Source organism: Astyanax mexicanus, chromosome 19 (assembly GCF_023375975.1).
Source record: "Astyanax mexicanus isolate ESR-SI-001 chromosome 19, AstMex3_surface, whole genome shotgun sequence".
NCBI classification, from domain to species: Eukaryota; Metazoa; Chordata; class Actinopteri; order Characiformes; family Acestrorhamphidae; genus Astyanax; species Astyanax mexicanus.
Window position 1 is genome coordinate 28,775,556 of NC_064426.1, and position 16,217 is coordinate 28,791,772.

The 16,217-nt window shown below is 37.8% G+C and overlaps 1 protein-coding gene and 3 non-coding genes across 11 annotated transcripts in view; all 4 read left to right on the top strand.

Moving 5' to 3' along the window:
• Positions 1–720: 720 nt before the first annotated feature.
• tnpo2a (transportin 2a) overlaps positions 721–16,217 on the top strand; it is a 36,854-nt gene continuing 21,357 nt past the window's right edge. For all 8 annotated transcript variants that reach the window (XM_049467887.1, XM_049467891.1, XM_049467886.1 and 5 more), the window contains exons 1-12: positions 721–873; positions 3,612–3,711; positions 5,297–5,372; positions 6,289–6,438; positions 7,073–7,179; positions 8,526–8,659; positions 8,773–8,854; positions 8,951–9,073; positions 10,539–10,657; positions 11,754–11,814; positions 13,208–13,379; positions 15,953–16,105. In XM_049467887.1, coding sequence (XP_049323844.1) covers positions 3,613–3,711; positions 5,297–5,372; positions 6,289–6,438; positions 7,073–7,179; positions 8,526–8,659; positions 8,773–8,854; positions 8,951–9,073; positions 10,539–10,657; positions 11,754–11,814; positions 13,208–13,379; positions 15,953–16,105 — 1,276 coding nt within the window. In that variant the 5' untranslated portion in view covers positions 721–873; position 3,612. The remainder of the gene's footprint in view (positions 874–3,611; positions 3,712–5,296; positions 5,373–6,288; positions 6,439–7,072; positions 7,180–8,525; positions 8,660–8,772; positions 8,855–8,950; positions 9,074–10,538; positions 10,658–11,753; positions 11,815–13,207; positions 13,380–15,952; positions 16,106–16,217) is intronic.
• On the top strand, positions 10,822–10,889 carry LOC125784539 (small nucleolar RNA SNORD41). Its single transcript, XR_007427321.1, has one exon. It is a non-coding gene; the product is annotated as a small nucleolar RNA SNORD41 (small nucleolar RNA).
• On the top strand, positions 11,865–11,938 carry LOC125784540 (small nucleolar RNA SNORD41). Its single transcript, XR_007427322.1, has one exon. It is a non-coding gene; the product is annotated as a small nucleolar RNA SNORD41 (small nucleolar RNA).
• LOC125784538 (small nucleolar RNA SNORD41) lies at positions 13,776–13,841 on the top strand. The gene has a single exon (XR_007427320.1). It is a non-coding gene; the product is annotated as a small nucleolar RNA SNORD41 (small nucleolar RNA).

A 16,217-nucleotide genomic window follows, 5' to 3' on the forward strand; every position in this document is an offset into this window, starting at 1 on the left:
TTGAGAAAACAGTGCGAAACACATAAATATATATATATATATACAAAAATATTTAAACAATAGAAATATCAGAAACAACGCTTACTTTTTATGATTTATAATAAAACCAATTTGTTAAGAATAAAATACTTTACTTTAAAATAAATAATTTACATAAAGTAATTGTGTAAGTAAGTAAATAAATCAATTCTAACTTCATGTTGCTGCATGTTAATATTTTATTATATTATTATACTACATACCTTCATTTGAAATATACATTATATTATATTATATTATATTATATTATATTATATTATATTATATTATATTTTTCAGGAGGTCTGTAAACAGTTCTATTGTTTAGCAAAGACTTTGCTAAAGCTCCTGGCAGATGTGGATCTATGAAACTGAGGCTTAGGGTTGCTAAGTAGAGGAACTATTCTTTTCTATTCTGTCCTAATACTTCAGGAGGTCTTGGACTGTTACTTTGCTAAAGCTCCTGATAAGTTAGATGTGGAACTATTAAACTATTTTAGTCTCTATTAAACTAAGATTAAAGATGGCTAAGTAGATGAACTATTTAGCTATTATATTATATTATATTATATTATATTATATTATATCATATTATATTATCCTAATACTTTAGAAGGTCTGTTACTTTGCTAAATCTCCTGGTAGATGGCGACTGTTTGACTGTCGGAAGCTTCACGTAGCTCCGGCTCTCGGAAGCTGCAGGTCACACCCAGAACCGTCTCTGACCCTATCAGCGCCCTCCTCCTCAGCCCGCAGCTTCACACAGAGCGCCGGCAGGCGGGCGGCGGATTCATACGGTCCACACACTGGTGCATGCGTCCCTTCTGGGTCTACAGGCCTCCACACACAGGCTTTGTAAGTAGCGAACAGAGAATACCACTGAGAGACGCTTTATATTGTTTAGCTAGAATATCAACATGTTAGTTATCTAAAGCTAGTTAGTTACTTAGACCGCGGGTACGGAGTGTGAATGAGACCGGATTAACTGGCTATCTGTCGGGGTCCGTGCTGGAAGTTTGGCCGGCGCTTTGAAATCGAAGCCTGTTGGCTCGATTGATTAGCGTATTTTAGCTTAGCATAGTTTAGCTTAGCTTAGTTTTGCTTGGATCACGTTGGCTGAGCGGTAGCTGCAGCTCCCCAAGGTCCGAAGCTAACTAGCTAATTAACTATATAGCTACAGCAGGCTGTGCGGGAATTGACTGCGGGGTTTAACGGTTGATTCGACGCGTTAATATAAACGAGTTAAGCGCAGTTTTGTGATTCTGTTCTGCGGCTCTTTCGGATAGTTTTGGCCTAATGCTAGTGCTAAGTAGCTAGCATTAGCTTAGTTTAACACATGGTCCCGGCTCAGAGCAAGAGGCCGCTAACCGAGATAATCTGGCTAGTTAAGATATTTAGGTAGTTAGCTAACATGCTAACAAACTAACATTTTATGTAGGAAACATTAATGGCCTGCTGTTAGCTCTAGTGTTAATTAGTTGCTAAGTAAGATTAAGGATGGTTAGCAAAGCAAGCTAACGTTATCTGGCTAGTGGAATATTAGCTAGCTAGTTAGCTTAGTAACTAGGTTAAGCTTGTAACTAGCAAACAATAGGACTTGGTATATATAGCTAATTTAGTAAGTTAATGAATCACTGATGCTCTTAATCCACGTAATTAAATAGTTAACTGCCAAACAATAAAACTAAGCTAGCTAGCTATCTGTGTAGGTAATTAGCTATACTATCACTAATATTCTTAATCCACTTTATCCACTTACAAAAGTTATTTTACTGGCTAATTAGCGTGGATGTTTACTAGCTAAGTAAGCTTGCTAATGCAGGCATCAATACTTGCTTGTATTGCTAGCTATAATTATTGTAGTTAGCTAAGTTACTTTAGCTAACTTTAAATTACATTAAAAATTGCAACACGCACATAGGTTTGCTACATAACTTAGTTTTATCCAACTGAGGCATTCTACATATTGCGTTTGTATATATACAAGGGTAAAAAGGAGCCAGAAAGAGAAAACAAATGTTCACAAAAAAAACTCTAAAAATTGTATTAAACAAAGTAGCTACGTATGTCCATTGTTTTAACAGCTTTTTTAAAGTGGATAATAGTTTTTTAATGTAACTGATATTGTTTAGCTTTTTGTTATTTAATATTTTATTGGTTATAAAATAATTACAGTTTACAGGAAGTAGCACATTAATTTATCTCAACAAAGATTTACTTCCCAGCACACCAAAGAGAATAAGCACCAATAAAGCAATCGATCAGAAGTACAAGAATTGCTATATAGCAATAAGTCAAATCAGATTTAAATATTCTACTTCCTTATCCCACATTTCAAAGTATACTATATTTTGGGTTCCAAGAATAGGACACTCTTTCCATTAAAACTTTTTCTATTATATGTTCCATACATTTAAAGAAGGCAACTTGCCAATTAATTCAAAAGATAAAATCATTTTGTGAATGTAAAATAGAAGGTTGTATCTTTTAATGCATTATGAGCCAGAACTAGGTTGGTGAACTAGGTTAAAATTAGCTACAACATGCACATACATAGCTAGCTAGCATATAGAGAGTTGTACACACGTGACCTATTTTACATATTGACACTGTACTAAAATAATCACATTTCATTAAAGCAATTTTTTTCAATTTTTTCTGGAAACAACAAAAAAAAAACAATTGTCATGGCTTTTTGAAAAGTCAAACAGTAAAACCAACCAAAAACCTTAATGCTAATTTAAAAGGTTAATAAATACTGATTGTAAGGACAGAAAACATTTTAACAGCCACAAATTTGGCCTTCATCCTAAAGGGGTAGAATCAAATGATCTGATCAACTGGGGGTGTAGGAGATTTTACCACAAATGGTAACATCAACATCACATGCAATATCACAAGATTATTTAGGTGACGATTTTACGCTTAGACAGAAAAAAAAGTAGTAGTAGTAGTAGTAATAATATGAATAGGGTAAAAAGGGCCTAGAGCGAATAAAACATTTGCAAAATAAACCTACATAAATTTAAAGTAATGCATGGCATCTTGCGGTAAAATAAAAGCCAAAACTCAAGCTTCTCTTTTTGTAGATTATATAGCTAAATTGCTAGGCACAACCCAGACACAGGCAAGCCCTTTGAGGTTGGAAACTAGGCTGGATTAGATAGGTTAGATAGCTGCCTGTGACCACGAAGCAGGTGGCACAGGTTTATTTGGGGATTAATGACAGTGCCCGGGACACTGAGCTCTTTGTTTGGCCCCCGTAAGCCGCCAGCACTGGGGGGGAAAAAAAGTAACGCACAAAACAAAAGGGTACACCGACACACGCACACCAAAACTCATCTCATAGCTAGAGGACATAACATTGCAGCTATGGAGCAGAAAGACAAAGCCTCGAGAGCCATTCACCACCCTCTGTTTTTATGGCTTATTTAGCTAAATATCCAGCTCAGGTTACTTTAAGCAATCTGCCTTTTTCTTTCTGTGTGGTGTGCAACAAGTACCTTACTGCAAAGCTGTTATTTATATATCTTAATGTTCCATTGTTGCTTCTTCATGCTTATTTCTCATTCTGTCGCTGTTTTCCTTTGTAGGATGGAGTGGCAGCCAGATGAACAGGGACTCCAGCAGGTCCTTCAGCTCCTGAAAGACTCTCAGTCCCCAAACACAGCCACACAGAGAGCTGTGCAGCAAGTATCCTTCACAGTTTAAAAATGGCTTTGGAATGTTAGATGCTTTACTCTATGGTGCTTTCACACATTAAAGATATTTCAGTTTGGTGCAAACCAAAATAGCAGGTGTGAAATGTGCAACAGACCAAGATCTAGGAAAAAAAATGACCAAAATTAGTTTAAATCAAAAGGGATTGTTTGAGTCCGGGTTTTCTGAACCATGGTCTGGTTTGTCTGCAGTCCGAAAGCACCTTTCTAAATAATTTGGCTTTTCAGTCCAACTCCAGTTAAGACAGTCTATTGTCAGCTTTATTATCAATAAAAGAAGAGAGAGTAGGTGTTGTCATGAAATCTGACTCCCCTCCACATGCACGCTTGTTGCACGACAGTGTGGTTTCTAACACTAGTGCTTGTGATTTCTGGATCTACTGTAACTGTAGACTCCCTTATTTATAAACAGACACAAAAGGAATCCAATAGTAAGCTGTTGCTCTAATTGTGCGTGCTGAATGATGCTTTTGGGTCAGTGTAACGTTTATTAGTCAAATTTTCTGACCAAAGCTGAAATTGAAAATAGAAAAATGGGTATAAAAATGTTTTTTCCCCCATTGATTTTAGTGAAGAATTTTTTTATTCATTTTTTTCAATTATCTAGTTTTTGGTTTTGGCCTTTCACAATCAGAATTTTAAGAAATATTTGAAGTTGAATCTTCTCTCGATTTTCAGATTTGTCCATGTTTGTGTCTTGTAACACAAATCTAATGTTATAATCCAACTTGCAAAATGCAAAAATTCAAATCAGAAAATAAAGAAAAGATTTGTGTTTTTTTCCCAGAAATTCCAATCGTGAGAGGCAGAGATAAGAAAACTAAAATTGGAAAAATGAGTAAAAAACCTTTCTTGTACTCTGCACTGCATAAAAAATACGAAAGTTTTTACATAATTTTTTTTTTTTTTTTTTTTTACATTTTGCCTAAAAGTCAGAAAAAGTAATAATCGTTACACTGACCCATTTACACACTTCAACATACATACACACAAAGCTGGTGTCCAAGCTGGTCCTATAAATGCTTGATTGGTGACAGTGCAGGCCAAGAAAGCGGTTCAATCTGGTGGAGACTTACTTACTGTGCATGGGCATGCATTATCCTGCTGAAAAATGGCAGTTGAAAGCGGTGTGGAAAGAATTTTTTACGCCTTCATGTGGCAAGGTCCCGTGTCTCAGACCACAGCTGTAATCATTTATGTATCTGCGTTCTGAATTTTGCTGAAATCTGGGTGCATTAATTATTGTTTGAGTGACTTCTTATAAGGAAAGTGCTTGCAATCCTGCTGTTCGTGTACTAATGTGTGTTTGTCCTCGCCAGACAGACAGGCAGACAGACAGGGACTGAGGGGGATGGGAGGAGATGCTGTGATTTTAACAGTTGTGGCAGCTTAGTACCGCCAAGAGTCTCAAATGTTCGCACTGTGAATTACGGGTTTTCACAATCAGTTACTATCATTATTGCAGCTGGTGGAGCGTGCGTGTTGAAGGAGGTTTGATATGTTTGACTCATGAGTGCTTCTGCACAGTGTTCCCCCACCACCCTTAACCGTGCCTTCAGAAACTAGAGCAACTGAACCAGTTTCCTGACTTCAACAACTATCTCATCTTCGTCTTGACGAGACTAAAATCAGAGGGTAAGTCAGTCTTCTAAGATGTGCTTTGATATAAAGAGAGTCTCAAGCCAGAACCTTGCAAACCAGAGTAAGCCAGTGATCATCTACTAGTATGTTGCCATAATTATATATGTACTGGAAGGACTATTTTTAGCTCAAACTGGCCAAAATGAGACATTTGCCTGAATACCAAATACTTTGTAATAAATGTTTTTTTGCCCCTGATAAAATGACGTAGCATAACATTGAAAAAAAAAAAAACATCCCAGCATACTACAATACTTTTTACGCAGCTACTTTTTACACACATTCCCTTGGCACGCAAACTTTAGTCTTAATTTACCTTAACAGTTCTATTTTAGTCCGAAATTTACCTCAGTAGAGCTTTTCTAATTATAAATCTACCACAGCAGTGCTGCTCAAGTTATGTGAGTAACATTTACACAGAGAACTGCAAACAGCCTTGCTAACATCCATAGCTAACATTACCACATTCTGGCTCTGTATAGCTCATGTCTTTCAGATGGAAATCATCCAGCTTGTAAAGACTTATTAAACAGAATATTTTTAGAAGATTTAGATTTAAAAGCTTTATTTTTGGTTGCCACGTGTTTTGTGCATTTATAGTTTTGTCATTAAGTCACTGTGTGGCTGCAAAATTGAATTCACCGATACTGTGTGTTTTATTAAATTTAAAAACAATGAAGCAATGTCTTGAGGTTTGTCTGTGGTTAATTCTGGGCAGCACCTGGTGCATGCTTAATCGTTTCCTTGCCCTTGTATGCCTCCTTTTCCTGTTCCTGCTCTGTACCCATTCCCCTCCTTTACCTCAGGAGTACACTTAACCAGTGCGCTTCGTGTTCACGGCTTTCTCACGTGGAGACTTCCTGTTGAAACCACTTGATGATGACCTGTTTCTCTCCTCTTCTCTTCACAGATGAGCCCACACGTTCACTCAGCGGGTTAATTCTGAAAAACAATGTGAAGGCTCACTACCAGAACTTCCCCCCAGCGGTGGCAGACTTCATCAAGCAGGAATGTCTGAGCAACATCGGGGACCCATCCCCCCTCATTCGTGCCACCATCGGTGAGTGTGTGCTGTATATTGTGATAAAATCTTAGGGCCACATCGACCACCTCTAATTACACTGGACTAATGTCCACTCTGGGTAGTAATATTAGCTCTACTTAGTACCTAGTACACGCTTGAATCTGTGTATCGACAAATGTCCAGCGCTTGATAGTTCACATCCTTTTGCCATGAACATGCTGACTTTTTTTGAGCCCCACCCATAAGAAAACACCTCACAACTTACACGTTACTGTTCCCATTATGTCCCCTGATATCACACTTCATTCTTAATTTTATATACTGCTGTGCTATTACTTGGCATGGCTTATGTGGGTGTATATGTGTACACACCTAAAGCTTGTTGAATATATGGGTTATATTTATATATATAATATATATATTATATACACATAAACGCACTTCATGGCTCAAACCCACTGAGATGCTTGCTGAGATCTCTCTATGTATACTAAATAAAGCCTCGCCTGTCGTTGGTATTGTATTTCGTACGTATGCTAAATGCGGCGTGTGCTGATTAATGATTTATTCCTGCTCTGAGAAGTTTAATGGAAGGCTATTCTTATGTGTTCTTTAGACTTGCCAAAAGTATCTCGCTCCTCATAGAAGGCATCTAATGTTTCTCACCCAGGTATCCTGATCACAACCATCGCTTCAAAAGGGGAGCTGCAGACCTGGCCTGAGCTGCTCCCACAACTCTGCAACTTGCTCAACTCTGAGGATTATAACACCTGCGAGGTCAGGACCTCCATCTTCCCCTCCATTTTTATAATCTGTCTTTAGAGATCGTATAGTAATGTCATTTTATATTTAAAGAATGACTTGCATTTATTTTACACACATTTTCAAGATGTCAAGATGGTTTTTGTCCAAATTGTGCTTTTGTATTTTTCTGCACTGGAGCTACAAAGCTAATGTCACCTCTCTCCCACAGTTTAATTTACTGTGGTCAGGTCTTAATGACCTTAATTAACCCCTAATGAGGAGAATTTATCCATCATGCTTACTGAAATGATTTAGGTGTTTCAGTATTTATTAGAATAGTTAGCCTCATAGAGCCTAAAACAATTTAATTGGTTATAGAGTTTGTCAGCAAACATTGTAATTATATCACATATCAAGTTTTAAATGATTGCTCTTCTAAAAATAGATATTTCAGTTTTTCTGCTAAATATTTTCTTAAAAACATTTTTTAAGGTTGAGAACAGCTATAAGGAGCACTGAATTTTAATGAGCACTATGAATGAATGTTTATTTTCATACGTAAGGGGCACCAGACTATTAACAGTAAGCTTAGGTTTCCAGATTTCCACTAAGGCTCGGTGCAGCAACATTAGCATTAGCAGCTAAACGAGGATATTGGCTATTGTTAATGCCGCCCAACAGCACTACACTGAAGCACTCTGAGTGTTCTGGTAAGAAAGAGAGATGGTTTGTCAGAGGATTGTCCCACGTAGCTTGTTTTAACACGGTAAAAACGCAGAATACAGTCTGATATATCTAAACTTGCCCCTGAATGGCAAGAGATAATGCTTAGCGTGGTTAGCAGCTAATGCTAATGGTGCTCCAGCATTGCTGGCCGGAGTTAGCAGCAGGCTACAGGCTGAGAACTTCACTAAAACTCCTTTGTAATGCTGTACTTAAGCAAAGGTGAATTTACTGCTACTTACAACCTGACTGGTAAAATTCATATATAAAGCACAATGGGTTACAAAGAGCACTGACTATGTTTGGAGAAAATTAAAGGATTTTTTTTGTGCCTTATGGCATTGATTATCATTGATGATTTTAGGAAGAATGTGCCAGTAAAACATAATAAAACTTCTTCACAAATTGAAATTAACTTGTGTTATGTTGGCCTTTTTTAAACAAATGAGACTTCTAACCTATTTCTAATTGGGTTATGGTGCATAGGCATCTGGTTATACATCACATCATCGTTCTAAATGTCATTTAAAGTCATTCTTTTTGTTGTTAAAATATGATTCCAGTGTATATATCTGATTATTTTGATTCTGCTTTAACGGATTGTACGTTGCACAATTTTAACTTGCTCTGTTTGTTTTCCTGGTTTCTGTGTTCAGGGCTCATTTGGAGCTCTGCAGAAGATCTGTGAGGACTCCTCAGAGCTGCTAGACAGTGATGCGCTGAACCGGCCACTAAACATCATGATCCCCAAGTTCCTGCAGTTCTTCAAGCACTGTAGTCCCAAGATCAGGTGAGTTTGTCTTGTTTACTCTTGTGGTGGTGTAGCTTCAGTGTGTCTGACCACACTTTTTCTTCTGTGGTTCAGTCTGAGATTTATGGTGCTTTCTTTGTCTTTCTCATTAGATCTCATGCCATCGCTTGTGTGAACCAGTTCATCATTGGTAGAGCACAGGCGCTGATGGACAATATCGATACCTTTATTGAGGTAACGGCTGACCAGTTAGAAAGTTCTCTTTTCTTTTCTTACCCTGCTGTTTTTTCTCATGTCTTGACTTGTTTTTTTTTTCTTGCATAATTTCAGAGTCTGTTTGCGCTGGCTGCAGACGAGGACTCTGAGGTGAGGAAGAACGTGTGCCGGGCGCTGGTCATGCTGCTGGAAGTCCGTATCGACCGGCTCATCCCACACATGCACAGCATTGTTCAGGTGAGCCTTTCTCACTCTTTCTAAGAGGTGACAGGCTTGTTCATTAAAGGTCTTTGGAATTTATGAAGAATGTATTTATTGCTTTAAGTGTTTTCCTTTAGGGTTCCAAAGAATGTCGTTTAATGTTGTTGATTTAAATTGTTTGGGTCCTTGATGCTAAGATACAGAAGCCAGCCCTGGCAGTATTAGAGCGGGCTAGCTAAAAAAAAAAAAAAAAAGTTGGCCCACCTGGTTTAAATCCGCAATGATGAATGATGCAGTAGTCAGCCTCGATAAGTCAAAGCAGGTTAGTCGCAATACTGACTGTTAATTACATATTAGTTGATTACAAATCAGTTGCACTGTACTGGTAACGTTATTTGCACTGTATGGTGCACCGTATTATAAGGCATTATAAGACATATATCAGTAAATGTCTATTCTTTTGGTCTATTTTAATAAATGTATTATGCGATACTAGTAAGGGACAGGGGTTTCGCCATGTTTTCCTTCTAATTCAAGAGGTGTCGTCGCTTTAAGTTTAGTAAAGCTAAGCAGAGTAAACAAAAAATAAAAAATAAACTTTTCTTCTAGTCATACGAGTGCTGGATGTTAATCTACACAGATTTCTCTCCTAAAAAACGTGGGTATTTGGGTGAGAAAAGCACTTCCGTTTATTTACAGTAAGCCTAGATATCCAGATTTCCACTAAGGCTGGGTGTAGCAACATTAGCGACTACCCACTATTTCTAGCTTGGTTAGTGCTAGTAAATGCTGCCCAACAGCGCTACACTGAGGAACTCTAGGTATTCCACTAAGCCAGGGAGGAATTTAGTTAGCGGTTCGTCACACGTAGCTTGTTTTAACAGAGTAAATTTGCAAACTACAGTCAGATATAGATACAGATATATACTCTCATCTGAACGGCAAGAGCTAGCCCTTAGCATGCTATGCTGCTCTAGCCAGGCAATGCTAATGCAGTGCTGGTCGGAGTTAGGAGCAGGCTAAATAGGTCGATTAATACGGAATTCTGAACTGTGAATGAGCTATTGCTTAGAGTGGTTAGCGGATAATGCTAATGCTGCTCCAGCCTTGGTGCTGGAGAACTAAACTGAAGCTTCTGTATAACACTATATTCAGCGGGGTGGCTTTACTGCTGCTCACAAGCTAAGTGCAACTTATAGAATGAAGAATACGGTAGATACGGCATGTTTTGTTGTTTGTCTAATAATCTGCTAATGAGTCATGTAAGTTTGGGGGTTTTGGAATTTGCACAATTTCTAGTCCTGTTCCAGTTAGTCAGTCCAAAAAATGATTCCAGTGTTTGAGGCTCACAGAACTATGCATTTTTCTTAGAATAAAATGAATTTCACATTCTAGGGTGCCTCTAAGATCAGTGGTATCTTATTCATCCTGTGCATTTTGATTTGATGGCACCTTTTTAACAGCTTTTAAAAATGTATTCCTCTCTTTCTTCGTGTTTCAGTACATGCTGCAGCGCACGCAGGACCCAGACGAGAACGTGGCTCTAGAAGCCTGCGAGTTCTGGCTCACACTGGCTGAGCAGCCCATCTGCAAGGAGGTGCTGTCCGGACACCTGGTTCAGTAAGTCCGCTCTACAGCTGCAGGTCATCTGATCTCCTGTTGCTTGTAGTTTTAAGCAGTACCAGCAGTAGTTGTTGGTTATTAGAAATACATTCATTGGCTGCTTGCCCTGCTGGGTGGAGATGGGTTGTGTAGTGCATCTGCTGCACCTCCAGCCTGTCTCCATGGAAATGATGACATCAGAGTTTGTGACTGTCGGTGATGCTTTGAGTATTCATACTGTCTGATCCACTGCAGCCCAGTTCCGCACCCATTAGCACCCTCTGTATCGTGTGACACGGCTAATTTTGGCCTTTCTTCCAGTGTTCACCAGGAGCTCTGAGAGAGATGGTGTGAACTGAGGCAGCATCTTCAAACAATGCTGTTAAAAATGGGTTCAGTCACTGTATAGTGAACAATGTGAAAGAATTTAAACACCCTGTGAGAACCTTTTTGCGTTTAACATACAGTATCAAACATTTAATCTATCAGCACTATAGAAATTAAACTTTGTGCCAATTTGGAGTTGTCAGTGTACAGCTTGTATAGCAGTATAGATTTTCTGTCTTCTAAAATTAACTCAACACACAGCCATTAATGTCTAAATTGCTGGCAACACAAGTAAGTCCAAATTTTGCCCAATTGTGGTCGCTCTCTGGTGTCATGTGAAATAACAGGGTTCCAGGTGTGAATGTGGAATAAGACTGTTAAATTTGGTGTTTTAGGTACAACTCTCTCATACTGGCCACTGGATATTCAGTATGGCACCTCATGGCAAAGAACTCTCTGAGGATGTGAGAAACCCAATTTTGTCTCAACAAAGACCAAGGTCATACAGTGGTTTAGTTATTTAGTTGTTTTCAGTTATTAAAAATGTAAACAGCTCGTTTTGACAGATTTTTGACACTCATGCTCGTCCTACAATTAGTATTGTTTAGAAAAGAGATAAAATGTCCACATGGTTTAAGTAGGTTAGACACAAGTTTTCATGAGGTATCCTGTTTTCTACTCATGATTGTATGATGGTGTCTGCAATGATATTCAAAGTAAGGTTTATTAATTTTTTTTATAGCTACAACACAATGCACTCATCATATTCAAAATCTGACCCTTTTAGGCTGATTCCTATTCTGGTGAATGGAATGAAGTACTCTGAAATCGACATCATCTTGCTGAAGGTGAGTACATTTCTGCTGATCTGACTAACTGACCTGTTAATGGCATGGCAGTGGGGGTGACGATATTTTTTTTAACCTTGAGGATCTTCTATGATGTTTCAAGTATTCATACTGTCTGACCCAAAGGCCTTGGATCTGTCTGTTGGACTTCATTGCATCTGATGTCAAGTAGCTACACCAAAGTGAAAATCTTTAAATGAAACCTACCAAAATGATACATTTGGACATATTTAGCTGAAGTATGTAATGCAGAAGGTCCTTCTGGACTGGAGAGGTTTTGCTGTGATGCTAGCTAGGTTCATGTGCTTCTCTGTGGCTTTTTTGTTTTTAGCTAACTGACATATTTTTTAACGCTGTTCTGTGTCTTGGAATCCAGTAAGTGCTGTCACTGCTGCTGCTCTGCAAGATGACCTAAAATAAGTTGGAAAAGTCATGGAATTTGAAAATAGCAAATTCCAGGCCTGGAGAACTTTTGGAAAAATAAAAAAAAAACAGAAACCTTTTGGAAAATTCATGGAAATTTGCAGTCTACAAATGTGTTTCTATTTTGAGCTAAAAAAAAAATCAGCTCAGGTTTAGTTCAGTAATTTAGCTCTAAACAATGGAGCTCTCAAGATCTGACTCATTTTATTATTTTTATATATATTTATTATTTGTTCTTCACTGCAGTTTTACCCTGTTTGTTTGATGGTTGGAACTTTTAGTCAAATTGAGGGACAAGTATTAGGGATGTTATGTTTCAAAAGAAATATTTGATTCCTCATATTGATACAATATATCAATGTATTGTTCCACCCCAATTTAGTCATTAGTCATTGATTGGTATAAAGTTCTCTGGCTTTTCACTTATGCAGATAAGTATTGATATGTGCGCACAGCTTATGTCAAGAAAAGATAGCGTTTCGGGGACAAAAAGCCATTGCTGTTCTGCAGAATGGCGACAGAGCTGCTAACTACTCCAGCTAATGTGTTCTGCTCTAAAGTGTGAGGGTGGTGGGAGGTGTGATTTTTCTCTTAACATGATGTCTCTTTGACATGTTGGCGTAGTCGGCAGGTTTGCTGAGGAGAAGGTTAAAATTAGAGTTTATACTTAACACATTTAGATCCATCACTTCAGCCCAGCTTCTAGTTTCACCAGTCTATAAAACTCTACAGTGACGCTAAGCTTTCTGGTGATATCCAGCTTTTAAATTACAGCTAGCTTCTGCAATTATTTTGATGGAGCCTCTTGACCCCCTCTTCTCTTTTTATAATAGTTTTAAAATTAGCGTAATGTTCTCAGACTGCTGAGCACAGATCTCTCTTTAGCTGTTGTGGCTAGAACAAAAGAAAAATAAGCATGTCTGATTTCTAACCCGTATTTTGTGTTGGACATTGTGTAATCCTGCTTTAGGGTGATGTGGAGGAAGATGAGGCCGTTCCAGACAGCGAGCAGGACATCAAACCCCGCTTCCACAAGTCACGCACAGTCACGCTGCAGCACGAGGGGGGCGAGGGAGAAGAGGGGGAGAATATTGACGAAGATGACGACGATGATGACGACACTCTGTCTGACTGGAATTTACGTAAGTGGATGCTTGTTGAGGCACACGCCTTGACTCAATCAATAGTAATGTTTTTAACCACACTGGCAGCTTATATCCTCATATATGTCTAGTATGTGTCCTTTCGGACTCTAATGTGTCTGTTTTACAGAATGAAAATGTACATTTATATGCTACTTAGCCAAACACACGATTTTGTGGTCCACACACAATTTTAGCTGACCGTTTGAACTCTAAACAACAATATGATGGTTTTTGGATCAGTGCAGGGTCTTTATTTGTTAATTGATATATTTTTTCTTTTTTTTTTCATATTATTCATTTATTGCTGGCCCATAGGTTAAAAAACACTTTTGATAGATTTTTTATGCATGGAATAGTGCAAATTGTCTGCAAATAGTCTGGTCACTGGTTTCAATGGAGGTGATGACAATTAAAACTTGATTGTCTGTGATGTTCAAGTATTCATACTGTCTGATCCACTGAGGCCAGAGCAATAGATTTGGTTCAGATAAAGACAGATCTTTTAGTATACTATAAGTGCAATTCACTTTTATGAACTATAATACACACCGGATTATAGTGCTGGGCGATATGAGGAAAAATCATATATCTCAATATGGATTTTTTTTTATCATGATAACAATATATATATATCTAGATGTATTACATTTAAGTATGTTTTTTTTTTTAGTTATTCTTTGCAAAATATAACAATCATTGCTTACTTTTTCCCAAACTTTGTTTCAAAGTGACATTAAACCAAACTTTCACAAATGAAAACTACTACCTTTTAGTGCAGCAATATATATGTATCAAATAAAAAAATGAGCTAGATGCAGTAGCTATTTTTTTTTTTTTTCAAAAAAACAATGTGTCTCCATTGTTCAGCTCTCATGAGTTTAATAACGTAAAGCATGACGCAAACCGGCGTGTCCGCCAAATAACGTAAAGCAGCATCATGTCGCAAAACCACATTATCAAGCTTTTTTTGCAAAGATTACTTTATTATAACATATATAAACTGAGTTTATGCAAAGTGACCACGCCAATACATTTAATCGTTGCCTATTTATATATTTACATGAATAATTTATTAAATTACTGTAGAAACGATAGGGACGATAAAAGGTAAGTAGCACGATAGACACTTTCCTGTCGTCCCCAAAATATTTATTGTTATATCACACAGCGCTACTGGATTATAAGATGCACTGAATCAATGAACATCTGTTTTCTGGTCTATTTGCATACATAAGGTATTGCACCAAATAAAAAATATTTCCCTTCAAATTTTGCAGGTCTTTCTGCTAGGGTGCCGAAGTAAACAATACTAATTCTTAAAAAAATAAAAAAAATAAAAAAAATAAAATTTCATAAACGAACAAGCACTAGATGTTAATCTACAGTTTTCTCACCTGACAACTTTTCGGGTGAGTGAAGTGCTTCAGTTTTTTCCAGTAAGTTTTCCAGTATTTTAGCACCGTTACAAGCAGAGCTAGCCAGCTAGGTTAGCAGCGTTTGCGCTAGTAAATGCTGCCCCGCAGCGTGTTCTGGTAACCCTATCAGCTAGTGGTTTATTCCATATAGCTTGTTTTAACACGGTAAATCACGCAGGCTACAGTCAGATATACTCGCCTCTGAAGAGCGAAAAAGCTAGCGCTGCAGTTAGCAGCTAATGCCAATACTGCTTCAGCCTTGGTGCTGGAGAAACTTCACTGAAACTCCTGTACAAAGCTGTACTTAAGCAGAGAGGCTTTATTGCTCCTTACAACCTAAATTCATACATCAGGTGTAAAATTCATACATCAGGTGTACTGAATTACTAGGCACACTGCTTATTTTTGAGAATATTAAAGAATCTTAAAAGTGGCTTATAGTGAGGGGAAAAATACGGTAGTTAAGTTTCCTAAACCCTCTTTAGAACATGCACGTGTTTGGTTATCATTATTGTGACACTGACCTTCACAACACTGATACTGCAGGAAGCTGTAATGTGTTGTTCAAAGGGTGTAATGATGTATAGTCCCAAACAAAAAAACAGCAAGACTAACTCAAATGTCTCTTTGCTTAATTTTGACACTTGTGCATGTCAGTTTGTTCTATGTAGTGCTCTAGATTCCATTTAAATCCAGTTTCTTGCATCTTCAGATTATTATTTTTAAGACCAAAATATGACCATGTTTCATGGTTTAAAACAAATTACATTACATTACATTTGGCCGACGCTTTTGTCCAAAGCGACTTACAATAATGAAGTACAGAAGTTAACAGAAAAACATCTTTAGACAGGGCCTAAAGGAGGTCAAAGGGAAATAATAGGATAGAGGAGTGAAGGAGGGGAAGAAGGAAATGAGGTTAGAAGTAGTTAGTGTGTTAGAGGTGTTAAGAGAGTAAGTGTGCTTTTAAGAGCTCTGTCTTAAGGAGATGCATGTTTAGATCACTATATATATGTCATATGTTCAAATTTAGTCCTGTCTCAATCCAAATATTCCAGTATTAGTTCATTTTAGTAGTTATTGCTGTTTGTAGTGCTGAGTACATTTTCAAAGAGAAATGAGTAGTAAGAGCTAACCCTTTTTCTTCTGCTGCAGGTAAATGTTCAGCTGCAGCTCTGGACGTGTTGGCTAATGTATTCCGGGATGATCTACTGCCTCACCTTCTCCCACTGCTCAAGGATCTGCTGTTCCACCCAGACTGGGTCGTAAAGGAGTCTGGCATTCTGGTGCTCGGGGCTATCGCTGAGGGTAAGCTGAAGCTGAGACAGTGATTGTTTAAACATTTTTTAAAAATGTATTTCTCTTTATTGCCTTTGCATTCGAATGAAAATATAAAGCTAATGTGACTGAGTACTGGAAG